This window comes from Triplophysa dalaica, chromosome 21, assembly GCF_015846415.1.
Source record: "Triplophysa dalaica isolate WHDGS20190420 chromosome 21, ASM1584641v1, whole genome shotgun sequence".
NCBI classification, from domain to species: Eukaryota; Metazoa; Chordata; class Actinopteri; order Cypriniformes; family Nemacheilidae; genus Triplophysa; species Triplophysa dalaica.
In genome coordinates, this window is record NC_079562.1 from 13,828,988 (window position 1) to 13,851,980 (window position 22,993).

The window sequence follows — 22,993 nt, forward strand, 5'->3', positions numbered from 1 at the left end:
TTGGAAACGTTGGCATTAAAATCTATGTGTTAACTCTGAGGCGTTTTCCAAAAACGATGACATCATACGCATGCCTATTATGCGTTCAGTCTGTAGGCATGCACGAGTATTCCCCAAACAATAATGCCGGCCTCCATGCTGCATGTTTGCCTCCTGCGACATACCTAGTTTCATTTCTCCATTGATTTCTCCATTGGTGGTCTAGTGGTTAAACCACTGAACTGGTAAATCAAAAGGTTGCTGGTTCGATCCCAGCATCCACCACCAGTGTGTCCTTGAGCAAGACACTTTACTCCATGTTGCTCCAGGGGGATTGTCCCTGTAATAAGTGCACTGTAAGTCGCTTTGGATAAAAGCGTCTGCCAAATGACTAAATGTAAATGTAATGATAAGTTGATTTACTGCACCACTGCAACCAGCGGAGACCGTGTTTATATGCACACAACTATAAACACACATACACGCCGATAAATGTGTATTTAATGCACTTTTAGATCAAAACAGTGTAGTCGTATGTGCTTAGGCACGTAGTTTTTCTTTATAGCGCAACAGCGCCAATTAGTCATCTTGAAACCCCCTAGGAAGTCAGCTGTAGGCCCCCCCCCGTTGAACCGCTGGTATATTGTTGCATTCCTAGTGCTGGCAAACCTCTACAAAAGTGGTTCCCAACCTTTTTTTGTTGGAGACCCCCTGTTTCCCAAGAAAATATTTTAGGGCCCCCTACACATATAATGATATTAACGCTCTGGTAAGCAAGCTTTTTTAAAACAAACGGTATGTTTATTACTATAACCAGAAATGTTTATGTACAAATAATAGCCTATATATTATATTTAAAATACAATAACCAAATCACCAGTAGGCCATTTGTAATTTAAAAACATAAGGCTATAGGAGTAGCCTGTTAATTGGCCTTATTTAAAATGCCATATCAAAAATATCAGTTTTCACACTGGTGTGCAAGAAAAAAAGAATGAATACAGTCTATTATAAAATAACTGCTGTCAGGCACCTTAATACTTGCATGTTATTTGTGGAGTTTTATCAATCCGTGTGAGGATTGCTGCTGGCAGTGAGTAAAAATTTGGTCATTGCTTTTTTGATCTCATGAAATTATCTAAAGTTTCAAAAATAATGTTTGCTGTCGTTATGTTTCGGAGCTCTTTGCAAAACCAAAAAAAAATGTTTTTTCATTCATAACGAACATATGGATGGGGTTGTGCCATTTTTTTATAAGTCGGTAGATTTGTCTATTTGAAGTGCAAAGTTATTACAACGAAGTCGATGTGTGTCAATTCATTTGCCTTGCCCTCCAAAAATGCGCTGGGCTTGTAGCAGTATTGAGGATGAGTTGTCTGTACAGGTCTCATTAGTTTGGACGGCCTCATGAATTCGTTAGCAAGGACTTTGGCGCATGCGCTATGCACTGTGGCAGGGACTCATTGCCACAAGAAAATTGAATAAAACCAGAGTTCAGGTAACTAGCTTGGTATGTCCGGCATTTCGTTTTTCCAGTATTGCTAGCACTGCTAAAACTGCGAGACGAATTGGTAGGAGCTTCCTCGAATGGGGCCAGTATGCTTGGGTCATTACTATCAGCTGCTGTTGGGGAAGCAGTGGTACACCTTGTAGGCCGAGGACCCCCCTTGTTGGAACTGATGCTCTACAACACAACTTCAGATTTACGTTCCTCAGAGGCAAAAATCCCCCACATTTCCTCTGAACATGTGTAATTAAAGGATCTCATGTAACATTCACTGCACTGAGAGATCACTGTTTAACACTGTTCAGGGAAATAATTACCCAGCAAGCTTATCTCACAGCAGTTAATGACTCTACACAGCGGTCACAACCTCACACACCTGCAAATGACACCGGGCCACCTCGTGCCTCAGAGACTCATTATCAACATTCCTCTCACACCTTCACTTACGAACTTACTCAACACCGACATTTATTTTTAACTGCTTTCTCTTTGGTTCCTTATCCTTTGTTTCCCTCAGATCTCTGCAAATCAGAGGAAGTTCACCTCAGGTGTATTTCTAAAAAAGACACAGAGAACGTCGAGCTCCAAAGAGGAACAGAACATGAACAACTGAGGAAGAGAGATACAGGTGAATGAACTTTTTGGGTGAGGTAGAGCGTATGAGAAGGTTTAAGCGTGGCCTGGAGCCCGGCCGTGCGTTCGTGCTAGCTCCCTTCGGAAATCACTGGGCTTTCATGTAGAGCCATACACTACAAAGAGCTCATGAGTCAGCGCAACAAACATTCAGTCGTGGAACAAAGGGTGACTAGCTTATCAACAAATGTAGTTTTGCACATCGCTCACTGAGGAACTTGATACGAGCTTCATGGGAATTGCCTGCTCAGCTTTTGACTTCCTGCGTTAAAAGGACGACATACGAGACCACTTTACAGATGCCGGCTGCCAAACGGCTGGGCCGTTCATGAATTGTATACTCAAATTAGTTTAATTTGAAAAATGTGTTGCAGAAAGCATGCGAGGACAATGCATGAAAAGAGTGAGAACGGTTAAGTCAAATAGATCCATGTTGCTTTCAAGTGGAAATAAAGTCAATTGCGTGTTGGAGGCGAACCTTGTTGTGGCGAAGCAAATATTAAAATCTTCAAGGGAATAAGAATACGCTTCTTCCTTCAAGAAATAGGCATGTTATGTAACTCAGTAGCGGGGAGAGGGAAAACACAAAGTTGATGCAAGACCTGCAGAAAATGATGCATGATGACTAGAAATTATAATACCTAGTCCTATTAAACGAATCTGAATATAATAATGTTGCACACATTTTCAGGGAGGACTGACAGATTTATACAAAATGTGACTGGACAAATGAGTGCAAGACGAGTGCATGTTGTTATTTAACCGAAAGAAACCAGATAAATGTTTCCTTATAGGTCCAGTGTATTAAATTTGGCGGCTCCTAGTGGCGAGGTTGTCATGGCAACATATAACTCACACATTGTCACATGACCGAACACAGATGTTTAATAGATAAAAGTCAAGGATAAATCTTTAAAAGCATCTTTACAGATCAACATCAATGTTTGTGACACCTGTGTCAAAATGGCTTCTTAAGGGTTACCCTTCGTGCATATTACCAAGATGATACTATATGGGCAATGCGCCTGCTCTGTTTTGTAAACACCCAGGTAAGTCCCAATGAACAAACAACAATTGGGATTTTCTGTGATCTCGACAGTCATGTCGTTACAGGTGCGGTTCTAAATGGTTGTTTCGATTTTGAAATTACCACAGTAAAGCCAAGCCACTCTCCACAGGTTTGACAACATCCCAAAGCTCTTCTATCACCTCAACAATTTCTCAAGAGAACTGCATGGCCTTTTTTATTCCTCTATTCCCTGCCTATGTGCCAAACAGATAATGTCAGTAGTTACACTCAGAATGGAGGTGGATTGGTGTCACTTTGGCTGGTTTGCTCAATTTACGACTCATGGATCCCAACAACTCAATAAGCTGTAAAAGAGGGACCTGCATAGACTGCCTGATGTAAACACACAATTTTGGTTCAATTAGTGTAATAACTATAGATTTACATTTTCTTAAAGTCCCCGTGAACCAGAAATTGCGATCGTTTTACTTCCGTATTTTGACGCATTTCCGAGTGTAATGGAATTTCCAAAAAAAACAGCTGATGCAGTTTGAAATGGAAATGGTAGCAGACTGACAATTGAAGGGGAGGAGTTAACGGATGCCCCACCCAAACAGTCGAACATACTTCATTTAAGATAGAAAGTCATAACAGGAAGGAAGTGCATTTTCAGATTTTAACTGAAGATTAAGAGGGCACACAAATTTTAAAAAGAGAATAACCCACATTGATAGACTGTTTAGTATAAACGCTGCAATATTTCATGAAAAATAGGCATTGTAATCTTATAATTTCACAGGGACTTTAACAATGTTGGGCACTTTAGAAACAAGTTCACTATGGCTCCATACACATTTCGCGTCTAAGTCCGCGAGGAAAATTCAAGCTGCACTGCGTTCTTCTGTTTTTCCAAAGAAAATAAGAGCGTGTCGCACCACATGCGCGTTTGCGAGCGCGTCACACCGCCCACTATTTGTTATTTTACATTTAAAATAACGAATATGCACGCGGAAAACACTCGAAATGTGAATTGGGCCTATCACATCATCACTCTAAAGGGATCTACACTGTTCACACTAAAGTAAAACTTTTTTGATATTATTAGTAGTTAATATTACAGTTGTTTACTGTTCCAATATTTAATCTTTTTATTTTCCGTCATTCATCAAATAAAAATATAGTTCACCAATCACGTTGACAACTCATCAAGTTTAACACCTTGCCTACACAACACTATTTCTCCATGGCACACAGACAGTGATTCACAGCAGGAAGAGACTTGGCAGCAACCGGTGTCCTGGATTTATGAGGCAAAGGGATTACATTCACCGTAAAATGCCCAGGCCTTAGATTTATAGAATGGCAGGTTAACTGGTTTGACCCAGAAACAAAATCAGGGGAGAGGAGTAAATTCAAGTAATGTTCTTTCAGCACAGAGGTATTATCTGTCCATCCTGCAACAGACACCTGTTCCTACTAAGAAGAAAAATGCTGTATTAACCTTCGTATGCAGAGACCACCAAAGGTCCACAAGAGTCTGAGAATTATATACACTCACCTTGAGGATTATTAGGAACACCTGTTCAATTTCTCATTAATGCAATTATGGTGGTGGTGTAATGTGTTGGGGATATTTTCTTGGCACACTTTAGGCCCCTTAGTGCCAATTGGGCATAGTTTAAATACCACGGCCTACCTGAGTATTGTTTCTGACCATGTCCATCCCTCGAATCATTTCAAATTGGTTTCTTGAACATGACAATGAGTTCACTGTACTAAAATGGCCCCACAGTCACCAGATCTCAACCCAATAGAGCATCTTTGGGATGTGGTGGAACGGGAGCTTCGTGCATCCCACAAATCTCCATCAACTCCAAGATGCTATCCTATCAATATGAGCCAACATTTCTAAAGAATGCTTTCAGCACCTTGTTGAATCAATGCCACGTAGAATTAAGGCAGTTTTGAAGGCGAAAGGGGGTCAGACACAGTATTAGTATGGTGTTTCTAATAATCCTTTAGGTGAGTGTATATTAATTACATTTTTTATTTTTATATACAGCTAATGAGACCGTTTCCAAATACTTTAACTTTCCAAAGAACTTTATCTAATATTTCTCCCAAATTTCAAATAAAAATATTTTTTATATTTGTATTTATTTGCAGAAAAAGAAAACTGGAGAAACAGATTAAATAACAGGAAAGATGCTCTATATTTTTTTACAGATCTCAAATACTGAAAAAAAAAACTTATTTCATATTCACTTTTAAGCAATACAACAGTCATATTTGTAAATGTATTTAGGAAAACTTTTTTATGTAATAACCGGGGTTGTTATCACAGTTTTTATGTGTCTTGTCATGCTGTCAGTCTTTCACATTCTAGACACTGGACTGGAATGTCCACAATACATCTTGAAATGCTGATATATCTGTCATATTGGAAATTTAAAAAGGTGTTTATCCTGCGTTTATGTGACAGCACAAGCCAAGAAAGGAGTCATAACAGCATGGGCGCCGTAAAGGGGTGGAAGGTTAGGACGATTCTAAGGGCCCAGAGCAGACCCCCTTTTTATTTTCCTATTTCTTTTCTCTTTTTTATACATACATTAAATGTGCTAGGGCCCCTCGTCCACTAAATGTGCATTTTGTCCGTTTTGACCATAGATTTAATATTTAAAAAACAAATAATGTAATTACTGTTTCAGTCACACCCCTCCCTGCTCCCTCTCACAATGGTTCATTCCAGCTGCGCTGTCCGAGCTACGATCGCTAGTGTAGCATCTCTTGCTTATTGGACTTGCTATGATGCGGCGCAGACAGTGACACACGCAGGCATGTCACATCAAAAGTCAGGGCATCAAAAGGGGAAAGAAAAGAAGGAAAGAGAAGACAGAGAACGCCAAAGTCGACAGTATGTCACACAGTTTTTCAAAAAGAAAGGAAGCTTGCCCTATTCCTGTATGACCTGCTTTTATCTAGCTAGCTTAGTAAAATATTTACTGAATTATGATTTACATCCAACAATAATAACATCTCTGCTGTCTCCGGGACGGGTTATCATGTCTCGTAGACACAGTTTCAGCGGCTGCTCCACACCCACGTCCTCCTTCCTAATAGAAAATATTAATTCTAAGATGTAACTTGTTGTTGACTAGGGGACAAAAATGATTTTGCTATCCTAACCCCACAGAAACAAGACAGAGACAGAGACTTCTGCCAGGAAAGAGTGTGGAAGTTGCGGAAGCGGTGAGAATAGTGGAATATGAGAGCACAGAGGGAGCCCTAAGTGTAAAGGAAGATAACAGAAGGGAGGAAGATGATAGAACGGGAAGCCATGAGAGCAGACTCAGAGGAAGATGAGAGAATTGAGATAATTGGGATAATAAATGTTCTCCCTTTTATGTAAACAAGTACATATTTCTATATTTTGTTCTTGTTTTTGTAGGCTTTGTACTCATCTTTAGACATTTTAACTATGCAATGTGCTAAGTATCTTTTCTTAAGTATACAGGGCATGTTTATTGGGTTAAATTTTATCTGTAAAAAATGTAGGGGGCGCAGAAATTTTGGTTTCCATAGGGCCCTGAATTTCTGGCGGCACCCCTGCATAACAGTACCAACCTGTCATAAGTATGTTGTGACTCTAATTCTTTTTTTTTCTATCTTTTTCTCCCTAATAACATAAATATATTCTGTCATGGCAACTCACAAGTCACAACATTCTCTTGAAGGTTTGACCTACATAAATTCCAAGTCAGGAATGCAGTGGCTACTCACAAAAAACGTTTTATCACAATCACTCTAGTTAACCATAAAAACAGAGAAGCATCGCACTGGTTCTGTTAAACTGCCGCTGACTCTACAAAAAGGGAAGTGATCAGTCGTGTATGAGCAGAAAATTAAAAAGCTGCAGGTCCTTTAAACCGCAGGGCTGGTATTTCCTCTTTCTTTAAAAATGAAGGTGGCTCTGAAAACAACACGCATATCGGGTTTTACTTTGTTTTGCCTCTCATATTCTCACTCTCTCTGTTTTCAATTACACATGTCCTCTACAACAGGAAAACACCCATAAAGTCCACATGCGTTCAGAAGGTGACTTTTATCCAGCGATATGACGTCCTCTGTTGCAGATTACCCAAAAATGGGTGTTTCTTTTACAACGGTGTTTTTTTTTATCACAGGGCATGATTCGTAATAAAGCAAAAAGATGTAATTTTCCAACAAATAGAATAGAAAAGGCTTAGGGGTAATTCACATTTCGCGTCTAAAACCGTGCGGAAAACGCGAGCCACGTTTGACACTTTGAAATTCCACACACTATTTCCATCTCGATGCAGCACTGACATGCCTAGAGAAATGTGCGTGTGTCTAAATTTTAAATAACTAACTTGCATGCGCAAAAGAGGCAAAATGTGAATCGCCCCTTAGTGCTAATGTGAGAAATGCAACATGTGTCAAACATGACACCGGATTCGATCTTTCCACCCCACCTCTTATTTTTCTTGTTAATATTCTTTCGGAAACTTTGCTGAATGTATAACTAATGCTAACATGTGCAGCAGGACCTGATGGAGACCATGACTTTTATGATTTAGCAGATGTCTTTTTGGTGGCATATGGAAAAAATCAGGCACAAGTAATGCGAAACACCCCGTGTAAAGACATTCACGCTCTCAGGGTGGAGTTAAGCCCTAGAGTACACGTAATACGCATTCATAATAAAACACCCATGAGAGAAGCGCCAGCTACGACAGGTTACAGCAACATATGATGAATTACTGTGAGCTTTGACCGGCAAACGTATATGTGTGCATTTTTTATTATCGCACATATGTTAGCATGCAGGGTGATCGGTCTTACCATGTGATAGTTGACGATTTCCTGAAGGCTCTCGCCACACTTCTCAAGACATTCCTGGAATAAAAGAAAACAACCAGACAAATAAAAGACCAGCTCAGTAAATTGTCAGAAAAACAAACTTATCAGCATATGTTTGTAAGTCAGCCTTGTGTAAACCAGACTTAAATGGTTTATCAGATTTGAAACCAGGTAAACTGTGTAAAAACCTGAACTGATTTATCTGCTAACTGAAATCTGACTTTTAAAAATGTATTTAAATGTGTTTTGAAATTTTGTGGTTGAAATTTTATATTTGATAGTATGGAACGCAACGTGACCATAGTAAAACTGCCCTACTAAGTATTCCTTCCTGTAGCAACCAACAAAATACAAAATACAGATATTTACTACAATGTCTTTACTACAGAGAAAACAAATCTGATCTTAAGAACTTTATTTTTTTATGAAAAAATAATTCAAGCAACAAAATGTGAGATGCGGGTCTAAAGACATTGACTGTGTTGAAAATATTTCCAGGATTTTAGGGTCTGGGAAACTTACAGAGATCATCTCCTCTTTCTTGCAGTGGTGAGACAGGTCCCGTATGCCGTTGACGAAGAGCTTGTTGGCGCTGACGTAAACGCGACCCGCTTCGATCATACCGCTGCATAGCTTCACCAACTAACAAATGAAAAGCACATGTTCATGAGCTGAAGTTTCATACATGTCTGTAACACAAATGGTGTGTGGTACAAATAGTATTTTTAAATATATTAATACATTCACTCATTTGATGGTCCAGTGTATTAAATTTAGTGGCATCTAGTGGTGGGGTTGCGAAATGCAACCAACGGCTCACTCCACCCCTCCCTTTCAAAGCACTACGGTGGCTGAAACAGTACTAAGATTTCGTCACATTTTCGATTCTTTGCAGGAGATAACATATTTACGAAACACACTCTGTAGAGCAGTTTGTCCGATTAGGGCTACTGTAGAAACAACATGGTTAACTCCATGTAAGGGGACCCTGGGTGTATGTAGATAGAAATAGCTCATTCTAAGATAATTCAAACATAACACTTCATTATGTAAGGTTCATTATACACCGCTGAAGACGTAGTTATGTATATTATATTGCATTTCTGTCAATACAGAGCACAGAACATTATGTTCAACAATGCTTAATAACATTTTGAGTCACTTTCAGGAAAGACAATTATGTCAATTAGCCATCATCATCATCATCAAAATGTCATTGTGCTGTTGGTTAATCCTATCATGAGATGACAATGTTGAATACAAGTGATTAAATAAATTAACAATGGATCACATGGGAGGAAATTATGCGAAGCTGACTCTATGAATTCTGGGTCCCTGACTTGATATTGCTTTGAGCCCTTTACATCAATACTATTTAAACCGTTGTGGTGCCCTGAGGGACCAAGAATTATTTCTGCTTTTCACCCTAGCAGTAAACTAGGCATGATTATTTAATGTCTCTTCTGGCTTCCTCATTTAATACGATCTATGCTGAGGAACGCCACGCTTATTTAATCCTCTTTGTCATTAAATTCGTGGAAAATTAGGAAGTACACGATTACAAAGTACAAAGCTGCTCGCATGTAGCTCGTGTTTTGGTGCCCACTTGCGTGTAGCAAATATGAGACTAACACTGAGAGAAAGAGAGACTCCTGGCGCTTCTGCTATGTGATGTAAATGTTCTCCATATCCTTCTGCAAAATGGGTTCTCCTCTCTCACTTTAATCACGTACAGCATACAAACTCAGACTTAGCTCAGTGCATGTTTTCTATGCCGTTTCATCCGCTAATAGACAAGACCGTGTTGGTTAGCTCCGTGTTTCTTAGCCTTCAAACCTACGGCTCTATTCAACAAAGAAGACACACACACAACGTACCTTATCAAGCTTGGCTTCTATTTCCACAACATCGGTCTCAACTTCGTCAATGTTCGCCCTGCAAAGAAAAAAGCAATATTTTTAAGATACATATAAACAGTATTTCACAGCCAGATCTGACTGGTGATTTATATTTGTGACAGAACAAAATCATTTACACATTTACTGGTGTTAAGTTTTATTTCTGGTCTTTTGGTGGTTTCTAGGGTTTCTAGGGCAAGCCACACAAATCAAGGTATTACTTTATGGTCAAAGAGTGCAAAGTTTAATACCAAGTTTATGGGGTATTAAAACAACAAACCCAACCAGGATTTGAATCTGTTTTGTGTCATGAATATTAAGAGGTGATGCTTATCTAAAAAAATTATTATGTTCTTATAACATGAAATTATATTTTTACTGGAATATACGAAAGGATACAACAGTATAACAAACGGAACTACACATTCCTATTTTTTCATATTCAAGTCAATTTTAACACTAAAATGTTTCCCCATTGACATCAATGACGTAGACCCCAGTAAAAGCTTGATATGTACCCAGTGTACCCAGTAGTATGAAATAAGAGCAATACAAAGTGAGAACATTTTCTATAATTATTGTTAGAACTTCAATAACTATGTGCAACAATACTGCACACATCCTCATAAATGCATGACGATATAGCCTATATCGAATCTTACGCCATCTAAAAGCCTTCCTAATCCAGTTTACATTCCAGCTAAAAGCTCTTGCTATTGTCGGCTCGCCAGACTTGGTACACATGTGAAAAAATGAGACGTCTGAGGTTTTCATGCGAGTCCCTCGCCAGCCCTCCACCATTGACGTGCTTTTACATCCTCCCACACAGTATGCTCTGTTACTTAGATTTATCACATTAGCTAACTCAAGCAAGGCTCATAGGAGCATATGTGTAGCTCTGCATGCAATCTTGCACGTTTATCGGCTTTTTATTTGTGTTAAAGAAATAATCAAGATGCATCCTAGTTGCATGTTGATGCATTCTGTCTTCATTAACTCACATCTGTATAAATGTCTTTGTTCTGAGGAACACAGAGAAATATATTTGTACAAATGCTTGTAGGCAAACAGTTCTTGGCCAACATTGACTACCATAGTAGGAAAAATGAAAATGGTAGTCAAAAGCCGTTTGCTTTCCAACATTATTCAAAATATCTTCTTTTGTGTTCAACAGAACAAAGACATTTATGAAAATTAGCACCAACTTCAAGGCGAGTTTTATGATTTTTTTCAAATCAATTTTACCAAGCCTGAATTACAAAAGATTACGCCACAAATACACTTAAAACCAGGCATGTATAACTGCTCTCTTATTCCAACTCTGCTTATTTATTTTTCTGTACATAAAATAAGATGATTAAAAATCGTCACAAAACTTGAATTCAAAGGTCAGTCGACCTCTAATCCTTTATTCCATCTTTTTCCCAATCACAACACAGTTTCTCTCCTTAATGCACCCTGCCGTCCTAAGCCACTCAACCATTAGCCCAAAATGCACACAACACACTTTAAATAAATGAAAGAACACACACACATAGGTCAGTTGTCATAGCAACTACTAAGGTGCACAGAGGTCACAGGAGGGGGTCTTTCACTCTGTCTACTAACAAGACATATTGTTATGAGGTGGTGAGAGATCGATACTCAACAGACAAACACACATTTGGTAATTTACTGACACCTGCCATCTTTGGTTCAACAAGATGGTGAAGAAACAGAGTTGTATACAAATCCTCACTGCAGTTTTGATGCAAAGGTCAACTGTGACTTGCTGAGACCGACAACTGTGACACTAGATATATGAATGTTTTGATTCTTCTCTGGGAAGAAAAAACTGCAGAGATTAGGCTGAACACTGGCCTGCGTCTCACAGCTGACGGTTTCTCTCAAGGGAGAGGGAAGGTTTGGGGCTATAAGTCTTGCTGTCCAAAACAGCACTTACAGAAGGTGTGGATCATCACTGAGAACATTTTTTGGGCTGATCTTGGAGACCGATGCTACAGGGTTGAGCAATAAACTGAAAAACAATCACATTGTGCAATGCGAGAACATCTCTTGTTTTTATTTCATTTCATAACCCACTTAACCTTTGAACTCCATGTCATCTGTGATGAGCAGCAGGGATGTCACATCCCCGTGAACTATTGTTAGTAGTGGAACCGAGCATTTAGAAAACAGCTGAAGACACACACTCCATGTGAAGACAAAAAGTATCTCCTGGATTCACGGACAAGCTGGTGGTCCTTCAAGTTGCCCAGTAGGTGGGCTTATAAAGTGAGCTCAGGTAATAGATCCTAAAATACTGTAGACAGCTGAGGCAACTCGGCTTCTTGTTCCATTCTGATGAACAACTACAGTATAGAGAGTAGACAATCATAACATTCTTTAAGGTAAGAATAGCATGTTTACTTAGAATTCGGTCAATTCGGTCCCCCTGTAGTAGATCATTTATCCATTAAAACTCATCTTTTACCATCAATACTACATACGGCACCTTAATCTACAAACCTTGAGAAAATGAGATTACTGACAGGTCATGAAAGCTGACATATCAAAAAATTGAGATTTTGAGAATGCACAACAGACTCTGTGACACTTCTTCATTAGCTGGGTTTAACATCCAAATGTGAAGCAAATCTTTTTAAAGTTGGCAAAAAAAGAAAAGAAACAAATATGAAATAGCTGCGTTTAAGTGGATGAAGATGATATTGCTTACCTAGTAATCAACGGTAAATAAAACAAGACCTGGAAACCGGAGATACATTATTCGCGGAAACAGACGATTAGTTGGATTTAATGTTTACTACATCAGACTTTATTCAGAGAATGTAGTTTCATTCCCCATAATTTGCATTAACTTTTATTTATACAAGTCAAAAAACAAAAAACTATTGAGCGTAGAAACTTTTTTGCAAATTAAATTGCGTTTCTAGCACTTTTTTACTTTTATTTTGCCACTTTTTGCCTTTATTTGGAAGGTTCAGTGGGAGAAGAACCAAAGTGGGGGCGGAATTGGGGAAGGACCACGAGTGCGAACCGCACCACATGTTGGAGCACTTGCCCATGAGGCTTTAGGCTCCGACTCAATCTCTTGTTTCTGATGCGATATTTCAAAATGTGCATAAAAGCATGGTGATGTACACAGCTACTATAAACTGCATAAAACTGTCCTGGGAGTCTATGACCGGCTGCCATGACACCATAGACTCAATGACACGTGATAACATCACAGCTTATGAGACCATGTTTTTTAGGAACAGCACAGATTCAGACCATCTGTTGGTGCACTGGTCCAGTACATCACCAATCTGTCATATTCTTACATTATAAATTGTGACCGTGTTGGTTTAACGGCATCAACATTATCAAGTTTATTTATGACACATGCAAATGTGCTTTCAGAGCTGTTCCAATTGGGATGTTAAATGAATTGTGTTGGGTGCGCGTTTTAAATGCTTGCTAGAGAAGAACAAATGTCACTCCGATCTATAAATGTTTTTTTCATTTATAGGCTGCAAGAACATCAAGGGACTAAACAAAAGAACAAAACATCCTGAAATTAAGATTTTCACTATTTCATCCGTTTCATGTTGTTCCATACCCAAATGAATTTTTATTCAGGTTGGTATTATGAACAGAATCCAACTAATTATGACTTCATCACAAACATTCCTCAGTTGGATAAAAGTGTCTGCTGTAAAAGATCGAACTCAATGGATTCTCAATGGACATCTACCACAACCAGCTGTGTGTCTGTGTATATGTGTGCATTCATTCAGATAAGGCCCACCGTTTAACCCCTGGGTTAGGAATAGCATTTGGTCTGATAGATGTAGTAATGTCCACACGAGTGAGCGGATGGACAATGTGGAGATGGCTCACGTGTCTTTCATCTTAAACTCGAGCGTGCTGCCTCCCAGCCATCCATACGCTTTTCTTGGCTCCATTCAAGCGAATGTGTGTGTACGCATCTGTGCCCTTGAATCATGAGTCTATCCTCAGAACTACTCTGCTCACATTTTAGATGAGGAATAATACAGAGGCCTGGAGTGAAACGCATAAGGGATGAACAGTATGTGTATTTTAAATGCACTGCACACAAAACGAGTTGCTGTTCGTTGCTGGAATTTCCTTGCTTGGCTGTGGACGTCCTCTATTTCACAGTCTGTTAAAATGGTGTGATGTTACTCTTGGGGTTTAAACATTTCTAAGATAGAAGCTGTTAATTTTATTTGCTGCCCTGTTTGAAGGACCGATAGCCTATGATAAAAAATTTTTACATTTGCTTTTAAGAAAATGTGATAACCACATGTGTAACACCGTCACTTCAGTGCTTGTATGTTATTGTATGTCGAATATTTCTTGTATGTTGGTAGTTTTGGGATATACAGTGTATTATTGCAAATAAAGGGCCTAAATCTTATTATAAATCTGAAAATTCAAAGCAGCCATAGAAACGAAAATGACAAACATGAGTATTTAATATGATATATTTCAAAATTAAATAGAAATAAAAATGTCCTTAATTTTCGTTCATAATACATAAATAAATGTTTTTAAATACTGAAATTACTGTTTTGGTTAGCTTTTTATTATTTTGCACAAAAAAGGCTAAATATCTTTATCATGGCCTTACTCAGTCAAAATGAAAGATATCAAAGTTATTTTTAGTATAGCATTGTGGAGGAATTTATTTTTAAGAAAAAAATTGAGTTTTATTGGGTTTGATACAAAAAAGTCAAAAAGTAAGTCAAAAAGTAATCCAGTTACTGTATTTCTTCTTTGTCTCAGTTATTTCTTCAACGGAGTAGACATGCATTATAAAATATGTACATTTCTCTCGTCTAATCTGGTGAAATGATAGACTTCCCATTTCTTCGACTGAATACAAGCCCACTGTGAGCTCAATCAACAGTCATGTGACCTCTAAGACTGTGAAACAGTCAAACACAGCTGCAGTAAAGCTATACATCTTCCATATATGAAGGATGAACTCAGATGTGGGGAATTATAAAGACACCTGCGAGTCCACTAAAATGCTATGTTGTGTCCAGGCTCCCAGTGCAGCTAAGCACATTCCCTGAGCTGTGTCCGTTAACAAAGCCCGGACTGTTAGCAAACAAACCCAATAGGCCAACACAGGGGCCGTTTTCATCCGCTGAATGAGAGGAGCCTTTAGGGCCCGCGGCAAACGGATCACTGAATATCAATCTGTGTCCACAACATGCGTCCGCTATTTACAGCCTTTACTTTATAAGCAACCAAAAAAACAAATGCGAGATGGCTTATTTATGAAACTTAAATGACTTTTTGAGCAGGAGAAAAGCAAGGTTTGGTTTTGTTTTACAGCTGAGGAGGACTGGCTGGTTCAACGAACATGGAGAATTCTGTGTCCATTCACAAACTAAAATTACAAATAATTCAGTAAAAAAGTTGTGGGAGGCAAATGTATCAATGTGTTATCATAAATTAGCCTATTTATAAGTCTTACTCTTAATTGATGCTAAAATATGAATTTATTAGTAGTTTTTGTCTTGCTTTGCAGTCAAAAAATCAAAACATTCTTAAATCGATATTTTTTTCCTCAAAGAAAATAATTAAAATGCCAAATAAAATCAAAAAAAATCTGCCAATGGGATTATAAAACTTGAATAAACTTAATAAAGTGGTCAAATTTAATTCAAGTTTATTTTTCCAGATTTCAACACAATCTTAACAGTAAATTGATGCGTTTGTTTTAAAGAAATATCCATAATGCCTTATTCTGAATAAAGATAGTCATACTCAAATAGGATACCTTGAGGGTGAGTAAAACATGGGGAATTTTTTATTTTGGGGTAAAATATCCCTTTAACTTCCTGTTTCGCACAGGAATCTGTCAAGTGATTCAAGTGCAATGGGATTCAAATGGCAATCCACACAGCCTTATAGACTAAAAGCTTGTTATTTGAGATATAACCTTTATTTAAAATGACATCAATCATATAATATGTCCTAAGATATGAAGAGCATGTGTTTCTTGTTTAAAGCATTACGCCACTAGTTTCTGTTGTCTAAAATGCATAACTGCCAAGTATAACAGGTTTTGAAATGTTTTTTCAGCTTGGCTTAATATTGTAGTTGCCAACTTGTAAATATTTAAGAATGTATCAACGGTATAACAAAGACAAAATGAGGAACATTGCTCCAGAAAGTATAGGTATACACATTTGTTTGTGTTATGAAGACAGCTAAAAGATAATCATACACAATACACAAACATCTATGATCATGCTAAAAGTACAGTACTTGCTCTACTGACTCATGCCACCATGTCACACAGAATCAATTAATCTGTGGGCGGTCGACGGTCGTGCAGACCAACAAGCAACATCTCAACACGTCACTGCAGTTCTTTTGAGCACCCTGAAATTACACTGCCTTCAAAGAGTGGTGCTGGGAGATAATGAAAAGGATCTCACCCTCCAAACCCACATACATCGTGAGAGCCTCCCAGATCACTGTGATGTACGTCAACCGTGCTAGCTGTAACATTGGGGTATAATCCAGTCTTTCTTCCCTTTCACTGTGCCACATATGTAAATGGTGAAGCATGTAAATGGTTGCAGATGGTGTGGAGGAAGATTTCTCAGCTGTAGCCGATGAGAGCCTCACATGCTGCCCATCAGGTGCACAGCATCTGTTTGTGAGGGTGTATATTCTTAGTGTCTAATGGAGTGAGTCGCCCCCTTTTATCTAGTCTTAAAAAGTGGGGAAATGGGACATAAATTGCCAGAGATTCAACATCCACCTATAAATCATCTTATAAACCGGCTACATGAAGCGCCATTCCTTTTCAGTGACGTGAACAGAGTTCATGTGGCTTTCTTTTAACGCCGATGGGGTGGTCAACCAGCTAAACTAACCGAATAAAAACAGCTAAACCAACTGACAAGCTGAAGACCAACTTGGCCAGGTTGATAGAGCAGATCAGACCAGCCAATTTCGAATTCAGATACACACATAATTGACTTTTCGCAAAGCAGCGAATAGAACAGCAGATGTGAAAATGACAGGACTGTGAGGTGATCAATCAGTTTTCCTGAGGAGCAGACCGTTTGCTTCAGGGACAGTTCAGAGAAAACCCAACCCAAGTACTAAAGCATCATTTGTGGTGAGGTAAAAAGCGGGTCCTAACAGTGTTGGCCAGACTGGGTTTACTTTGGCTTCAAACGTTCCTCTGCAAACTGCAGGAGCGCAAATGGCACCTCTTCCCTAAGTGAGCTAAAGGACTACGCCAAGTTTTAGGCAACATCGAGGCAAAAACATCTGCACTAAGTACGTGATCCGTTCTGCTGCAAGCACAAGCACTGCTACATTTACCGCTTTGTGGGCATCCATCCTGTTCCCTTTTCCTTGATGCTCAAATATTACATCAGCGTTTAACCGCCTTCTCTGGCCATCCAACCAAGCTTTGTGGAGAAGAGTTTGAGGTTCGACCCATCTGGTAATGGAGTCTGGCAGGGTATCTCCCATAGCAACCCCTGCCTTACAAGGCAATTGCTTTTGAGAATGTTGGGGGATTGTGTTTTTGCTGGCTTGTTTTGTCAACCGTAGTCTTGGATTGTTTGAGATCGGTGTTTTAGCCACCGAAAACATAAATGTGTCATATCATATCTGATGGAGCCCTTCAGTTCTTAAGCCAGATGAAACCCAACGTGCAATCTTATTTTCAATCGCCTACTTTAGTTTTGCTGATGTGGAGCACCACAAACCAATAATTACACCTGATCGTAAGTCATGGAAGTACTTTCAATGCAATTTATGATACTTAACACGATGCACGACAGATCAACATGACGTCAAAATGTGGCGTTCTTAAGGCCACCCATGCAGCATGCTCACCAGCCAGATGATTCTAACCCGTGCCAAAATGACTGCGGTTTGACTTTTCTCCACAAACCTCAAACATCTCAGGGAGAGAGACGAAAAAAATACACCCACCCTACGCTCAAAGCAATCCACTAGCGTATGCTCATTCAACACAGTGGTTGCATTAACAAAAGACATGTCGTGAAAAAGAGCTTGGAGTACACTGTAACGAATTGCTGTAAAAACTACAGCGTTATTTTACAGAAGCTGACTGTATTTTAAATAATACAGAATATTGCTGTAAAGTGCAATGCATTCTGGGGTCACGTGACGGATTAACTCAATGTACAGAATATTGCTGTAAATTTCAAATCTACAATGGCGGGATGATCTTCAACAGTCGAGATTGGGGTAGTGCGCAAAATGAATGATTCACACCTGTGGTAAGTAACTTATTACGTATTTTTTTTCCATATTTGGTAACTATCATACTGGTAACTTTATATAGAGGTATCTAAATTCGCGGTTCATATTGCTAACCCCGGATTCAACCTCCATCCGCGGGGACCGAAGGAGTCTTGCGGGGTTTCAGCAGCGCCGTCGCGGTAAGATTTCAAACATTCTCCGTCGCTATAGCACCTGAGGACAGAAGTTGTTCATGTTATTTAGAGTTTTTGTTCACACAAGGAGTGAAGGCGGTATGTGACGAGCTACAGTTCATTGTATTAGTAAGTTGACGGTTGTTTTTTAAATGTTGAACAACGCGCCCGCCGTAGACTCGGTAAAAGTTACATGCTTCGACAGTTGGGATACCACACTCGCTCGTGATTATTTTGTGGTGTAATTCAAATTTGCAAATGCAGTCATCCGTTAAATCGAGCGCCCAAATTAAAATGAGTCACCATAGCTTGAGGTAAGTCGATGTTCACGGAGGATAGCCCGGTAAAGTGATTAATGTACGTAACCATCTAGATATACAGTTTATGTATCGGAGGCCAGATGAGAGCTTGAGCAAAAGACGTTAGCGACACCCTCATTGTATAGCAGGCCTGTCTCCCAAATAGGACCGTTGGAGGGTGGGAGTGAGACCCGTTACAAAATACTAGTGTGACAATTTCTTGACCGTGACATCCCTAACGTTAGTTGGATTACATTTCTGTATAAGTACGGTTTTAAGTGTAAGTTACTCTGTTTAATTTGCTTAGAGTTTGTTTGTAGAGTCACTTATACTAAAATGTAGTTAAAATGTAAAATGCTTAAAGATAATTGTATAGTCACTATTAACTATTACTATTGTCACATGTATAATTGTTTGTTTTAGGACACACTTTGCCATGCAGGCCACTGGATGCTGACTACTGAAGGTTAGGTTGTGTGTGACGGTGCTCAGCACAGCTTCATGTCTGGCCTTCCCACTCTGTTCATAGCATGTTACATATTCAATCTTGAGTACCAGGATGGGGCAGCGTGTACTTGGAGTCCAATGAAAGCTATTAATTGAACAACTTCCTTACCTGCTTTTTATAGATATGTTAATGTTATATACCTGTTAAGACCTTTAAAACAATATTTCTCAACGAGAGATGCAATTTTTTTGGGCAAATTATTTAGAAGTCTCCCCTATTTAACACTAGCAAGCTGATAATTTAATTCATGTGTTTTAATATAATATATTTTGTACATTTAATATATAACATTTAGTTTTTCCTGACTCTTTGTAGATATTAATCCAGAGAGTGGAACAAGCAGCGTCATCTAAAATGCCAGGATACAGAAGAAACAGGTTGCAGTGAACCCACATGTCGCCGCTCTTCTAAACACAATGATGAATATTCAGTGTAATCGATGAAAAGTAAGAAGCACACACACACACACACAGACACACGCACACACACACACACACAGATCTCATCATTGAATTACATCATTTTATTATTCTCTGACTGTAGATGTTGTCCTCTGTTTTTCTCTGACTATAAATTGAATATCTAACATTATTCTCTTGTTTCGTTTCCATAGTTCCAGCTACTTGTTGTGCTCTGATGGATCAAGATGTGGACCGTTTTACAGACTCACTTGGGCCTTGTTTTGCAATGTTGTTTCATGATGGTAATGTTGGTTAACGTGTTGTTTAAACATTAATGTTTAAAGAGCCATGTTGGATACTATGAAGTTCTTACTGAATAAAATTATTTCATGTACAACAACGTACACAATTTGTCTGTAATGTATTTTTGTATCAATTAAAAAAAAATAAACACTGTATATCCAGTATGCAAAACATACTGGATATACAGTGATTTATGTATTTCTTCTAAATAAAGTAAATTAAAATCAAGCAATTTGCTGTAAAAAATACAGCATTATACTGTTGCTATTCAAAATTACAGTTTTTCCTGTATTCTGCAATTACAGTAAATGGCTGTAAATTAAATTACAGTACTGTGGCTGTACAATTTACAGTAACTGGCTGGCAACCCTGCTGCCAGTAGTTTACTGTAAATTTTACAGGATTTTTTTTACAGTGTATGTCCTTGCCATCTGGACGGAAAACCCATTAACATTACCACCTACAGATGACCAATTCTTCATCAATCCTGTCTTGTATTTCACTGTGCAAAACTTCCAGTAAGCACTCTCTCAGTCTTTCACATTGTTGTTGGGTGGCTTTAAGTCATTCCTCAGGTTTGTTTCTCTTTAATTTCAACAGTCACTTGACTGGGATGACCGCAATATATCTAGAAATGATGTTTTAGAGTGATCTCTTGAATCTATAGATTAGATCCAAACGATTTCCTCATTGACCACCATTGCTCAAGACTAAAACAGGATTATGGGAGACATCAGACATGTTGCATACAGGTGAGGTGAGCCACACATCACATTCCTGCACTGCAGCCAGCAGAAAACCGGGGCCTGTACACCAATCACTGCATTACCCAGCCACTAAAATAAGTCTGAAAGAATTCAAGAACTGAGAAACAACTACTGATCTGAGCGTTGTCAGACATTTCCCTGTCTAAAAAGTCTGAAAAGAACCTAGCTTCTTTTCCACAAGAATGATTCTCCCAAAAATAAACATTTGTTGCAGCTGACTGGCAGTCGATGCGGTGTTGGACGGCTCTCAGGGGACAGACAGAATACAGAATGTTCAAATATACTACAGTATACAATAAATTTACTGTACTCTACTGTAGTAAATGCTGTAGTATGTATGCAGTATTTTTATAGACAAATGTATTTTGAGGATTGAAAATACAAAACTAACAAAACAACAACGTTAATGTCCTTTTTTCATTTCCCTGTATATTTATGTGATGACCTGTTTTTTGATGATAATAGATGTATACTTGTGCAACAACTGTTTGGCCGGTGCTACCAAACTGTAAAACTCCGTAGAACCGGTTCTTTGTGCAAAAAAGTTAACGTAAAGCCCTTCACAGGAAACTCATTGAGAAGCAACAGTCAGCGTGTAACATTTTTAAACCTGACAGTGCCAGGACCCTGGAGCAAGAGGTAATTCTCTTAGCAGGGTGTTGTGTTTGGCACGAGGACCTGGAGCAGACGGATAAGCCTCGACACGTTGGTTATGCAATCGCGAGAGGGCCGAGAAAGCTGTCAGAGAGAACTAGAAAGAGAAAGGAAACTGTGAAAATGAAGGCAAATGTGTGTAACGTGTCATCACATCACTAGTTTTCAGTGTGACGCCACACATTTTTTAGGTATGGCATGTTTCTATGGAAAAGCATCAATGCTGCTAGATAGAATGAGCTGAAGTTGATTCTCATGAGTCATGAGAGCTCGTCTTTCCCTGAATGTTTATATGAACTCTGAAGGTGGTCTGTCGTTTCCGAAGAAGACATTAAACTGATGTGACAGCCTGTATGTGTGGGACTGTTATGTTCATGTATGTGTCTTCTTCACTATGTTCTGCATTGGGGGTGGGGTCAAAGTGTGTCACTGTGATTTGGACCTACAGGGCATGGTCACGTGTTTGATCTTATGAGCACGAGAGCTTTAGCATACTAGGTTGTGTTTCAATTGTAAGTATGTGAGATGTTTTCAGATGAAGGTCAAAGCATCTTCACTATCTAAAGAGGAAGTGACAGAAAGCCTTTCCGGATCAATATATTATGCAAATGATTATATTTACATTTAGATTTGGCAGACGCTTTTATCCAAAGTGACTTACATAGCATTATCCTACACATTTTTGTTTCTAAGCAAGTGCAATCTCCCGGGATCAAACCCACGACCTTAGGAGTTGTTAGTGTCATGCTCTTACCACTGAGCTACAGGAAAGCTATTTAAACCACTTATACAGAAACCATTAGGAGTCCATTCCCAATTTTCATTTAATCATCATTTCTAGATGTATTGTAATCATTCCAGTCAAGTGTCTGTTGAATTTTAACAAAATCAAACCTCAGGAGTGACAAAGTCATCCAACATCAATGTGAAAGACTGACAGCATGACAACAAGACCAAAAAATCCAGGTTATCACATAAAAAATATTTTCCTAAATAGATGTACAAATATGACTGTTCTGTTGTATTGCTTAAAAGTGAATATGAACTTGTTTTATTTGCAAATTTTGTTATTTTGATTGGTTTAAAAACTAATATTCAACTCTCTATGATAATCTTTAGGATTTCAAGAGGACTTAAGGATAATATAAATAATGCTACTAAAATCCTATAATGTTGTATGTTACAAATTCATGCACATTCTGGCATGAACATCTCATTCCTGCCTTTATAGCACACATATACACTTTCTATTTGCGGTCAAAACATAATCAAGTTGCGCTGCATCCAGATAATTCTCTCTAAGGACACATGTGCTGGTTGGGTAACTGGGGCTTCATAGCACACCAAGCATGCATTACACAGAGCATGTGCTTCCCTCCTCCCCGCCGCCATCCATTAGACAAAATGACAATGTTTCAGCCGTCCTGATTTTTCCAGTGTTGGGTCTGCCAGGGTCAGCTCTTAAACAGCTTTGAAAAATGTGCAGCTATTGTGCAGTTTTACGTCTTTTTGGTCTTGTGAAATTCCCACAGTGGGGATTCAAACTTGGTTTAAAATCGCAAGCTCTGGACAAGTCATCAGTGGCGTATGCTACATGTGAACAAGGTTTGACCACAGAAATCAGCTTAATGACATTATAACATTGGAAGTGCACTGTTAGCACTTTCATAGCGCGGTTACTGATACAAGACAATCTGACTTCTT

General features: G+C 38.8%; 1 protein-coding gene and 1 long non-coding RNA gene across 2 annotated transcripts in view; one reads left to right on the forward strand and one right to left on the reverse strand.

Moving 5' to 3' along the window:
- The window catches only part of acap3b (ArfGAP with coiled-coil, ankyrin repeat and PH domains 3b), a 54,761-nt gene that overhangs the window by 21,485 nt on the left and 10,283 nt on the right, over nucleotides 1-22,993 (reverse strand). Inside the window, exons 2-4 of the mRNA XM_056734625.1 lie at nucleotides 9,887-9,944; nucleotides 8,532-8,651; nucleotides 7,992-8,045 (exon numbers count right to left, since the gene is read on the reverse strand). Coding sequence (XP_056590603.1) covers nucleotides 7,992-8,045; nucleotides 8,532-8,651; nucleotides 9,887-9,944 — 232 coding nt within the window. The remainder of the gene's footprint in view (nucleotides 1-7,991; nucleotides 8,046-8,531; nucleotides 8,652-9,886; nucleotides 9,945-22,993) is intronic.
- Nucleotides 18,495-20,271, forward strand: LOC130410142 (uncharacterized). Its single transcript, XR_008904982.1, has 3 exons — nucleotides 18,495-19,122; nucleotides 19,480-19,610; nucleotides 19,778-20,271. It is a non-coding gene; the product is annotated as an uncharacterized LOC130410142 (long non-coding RNA).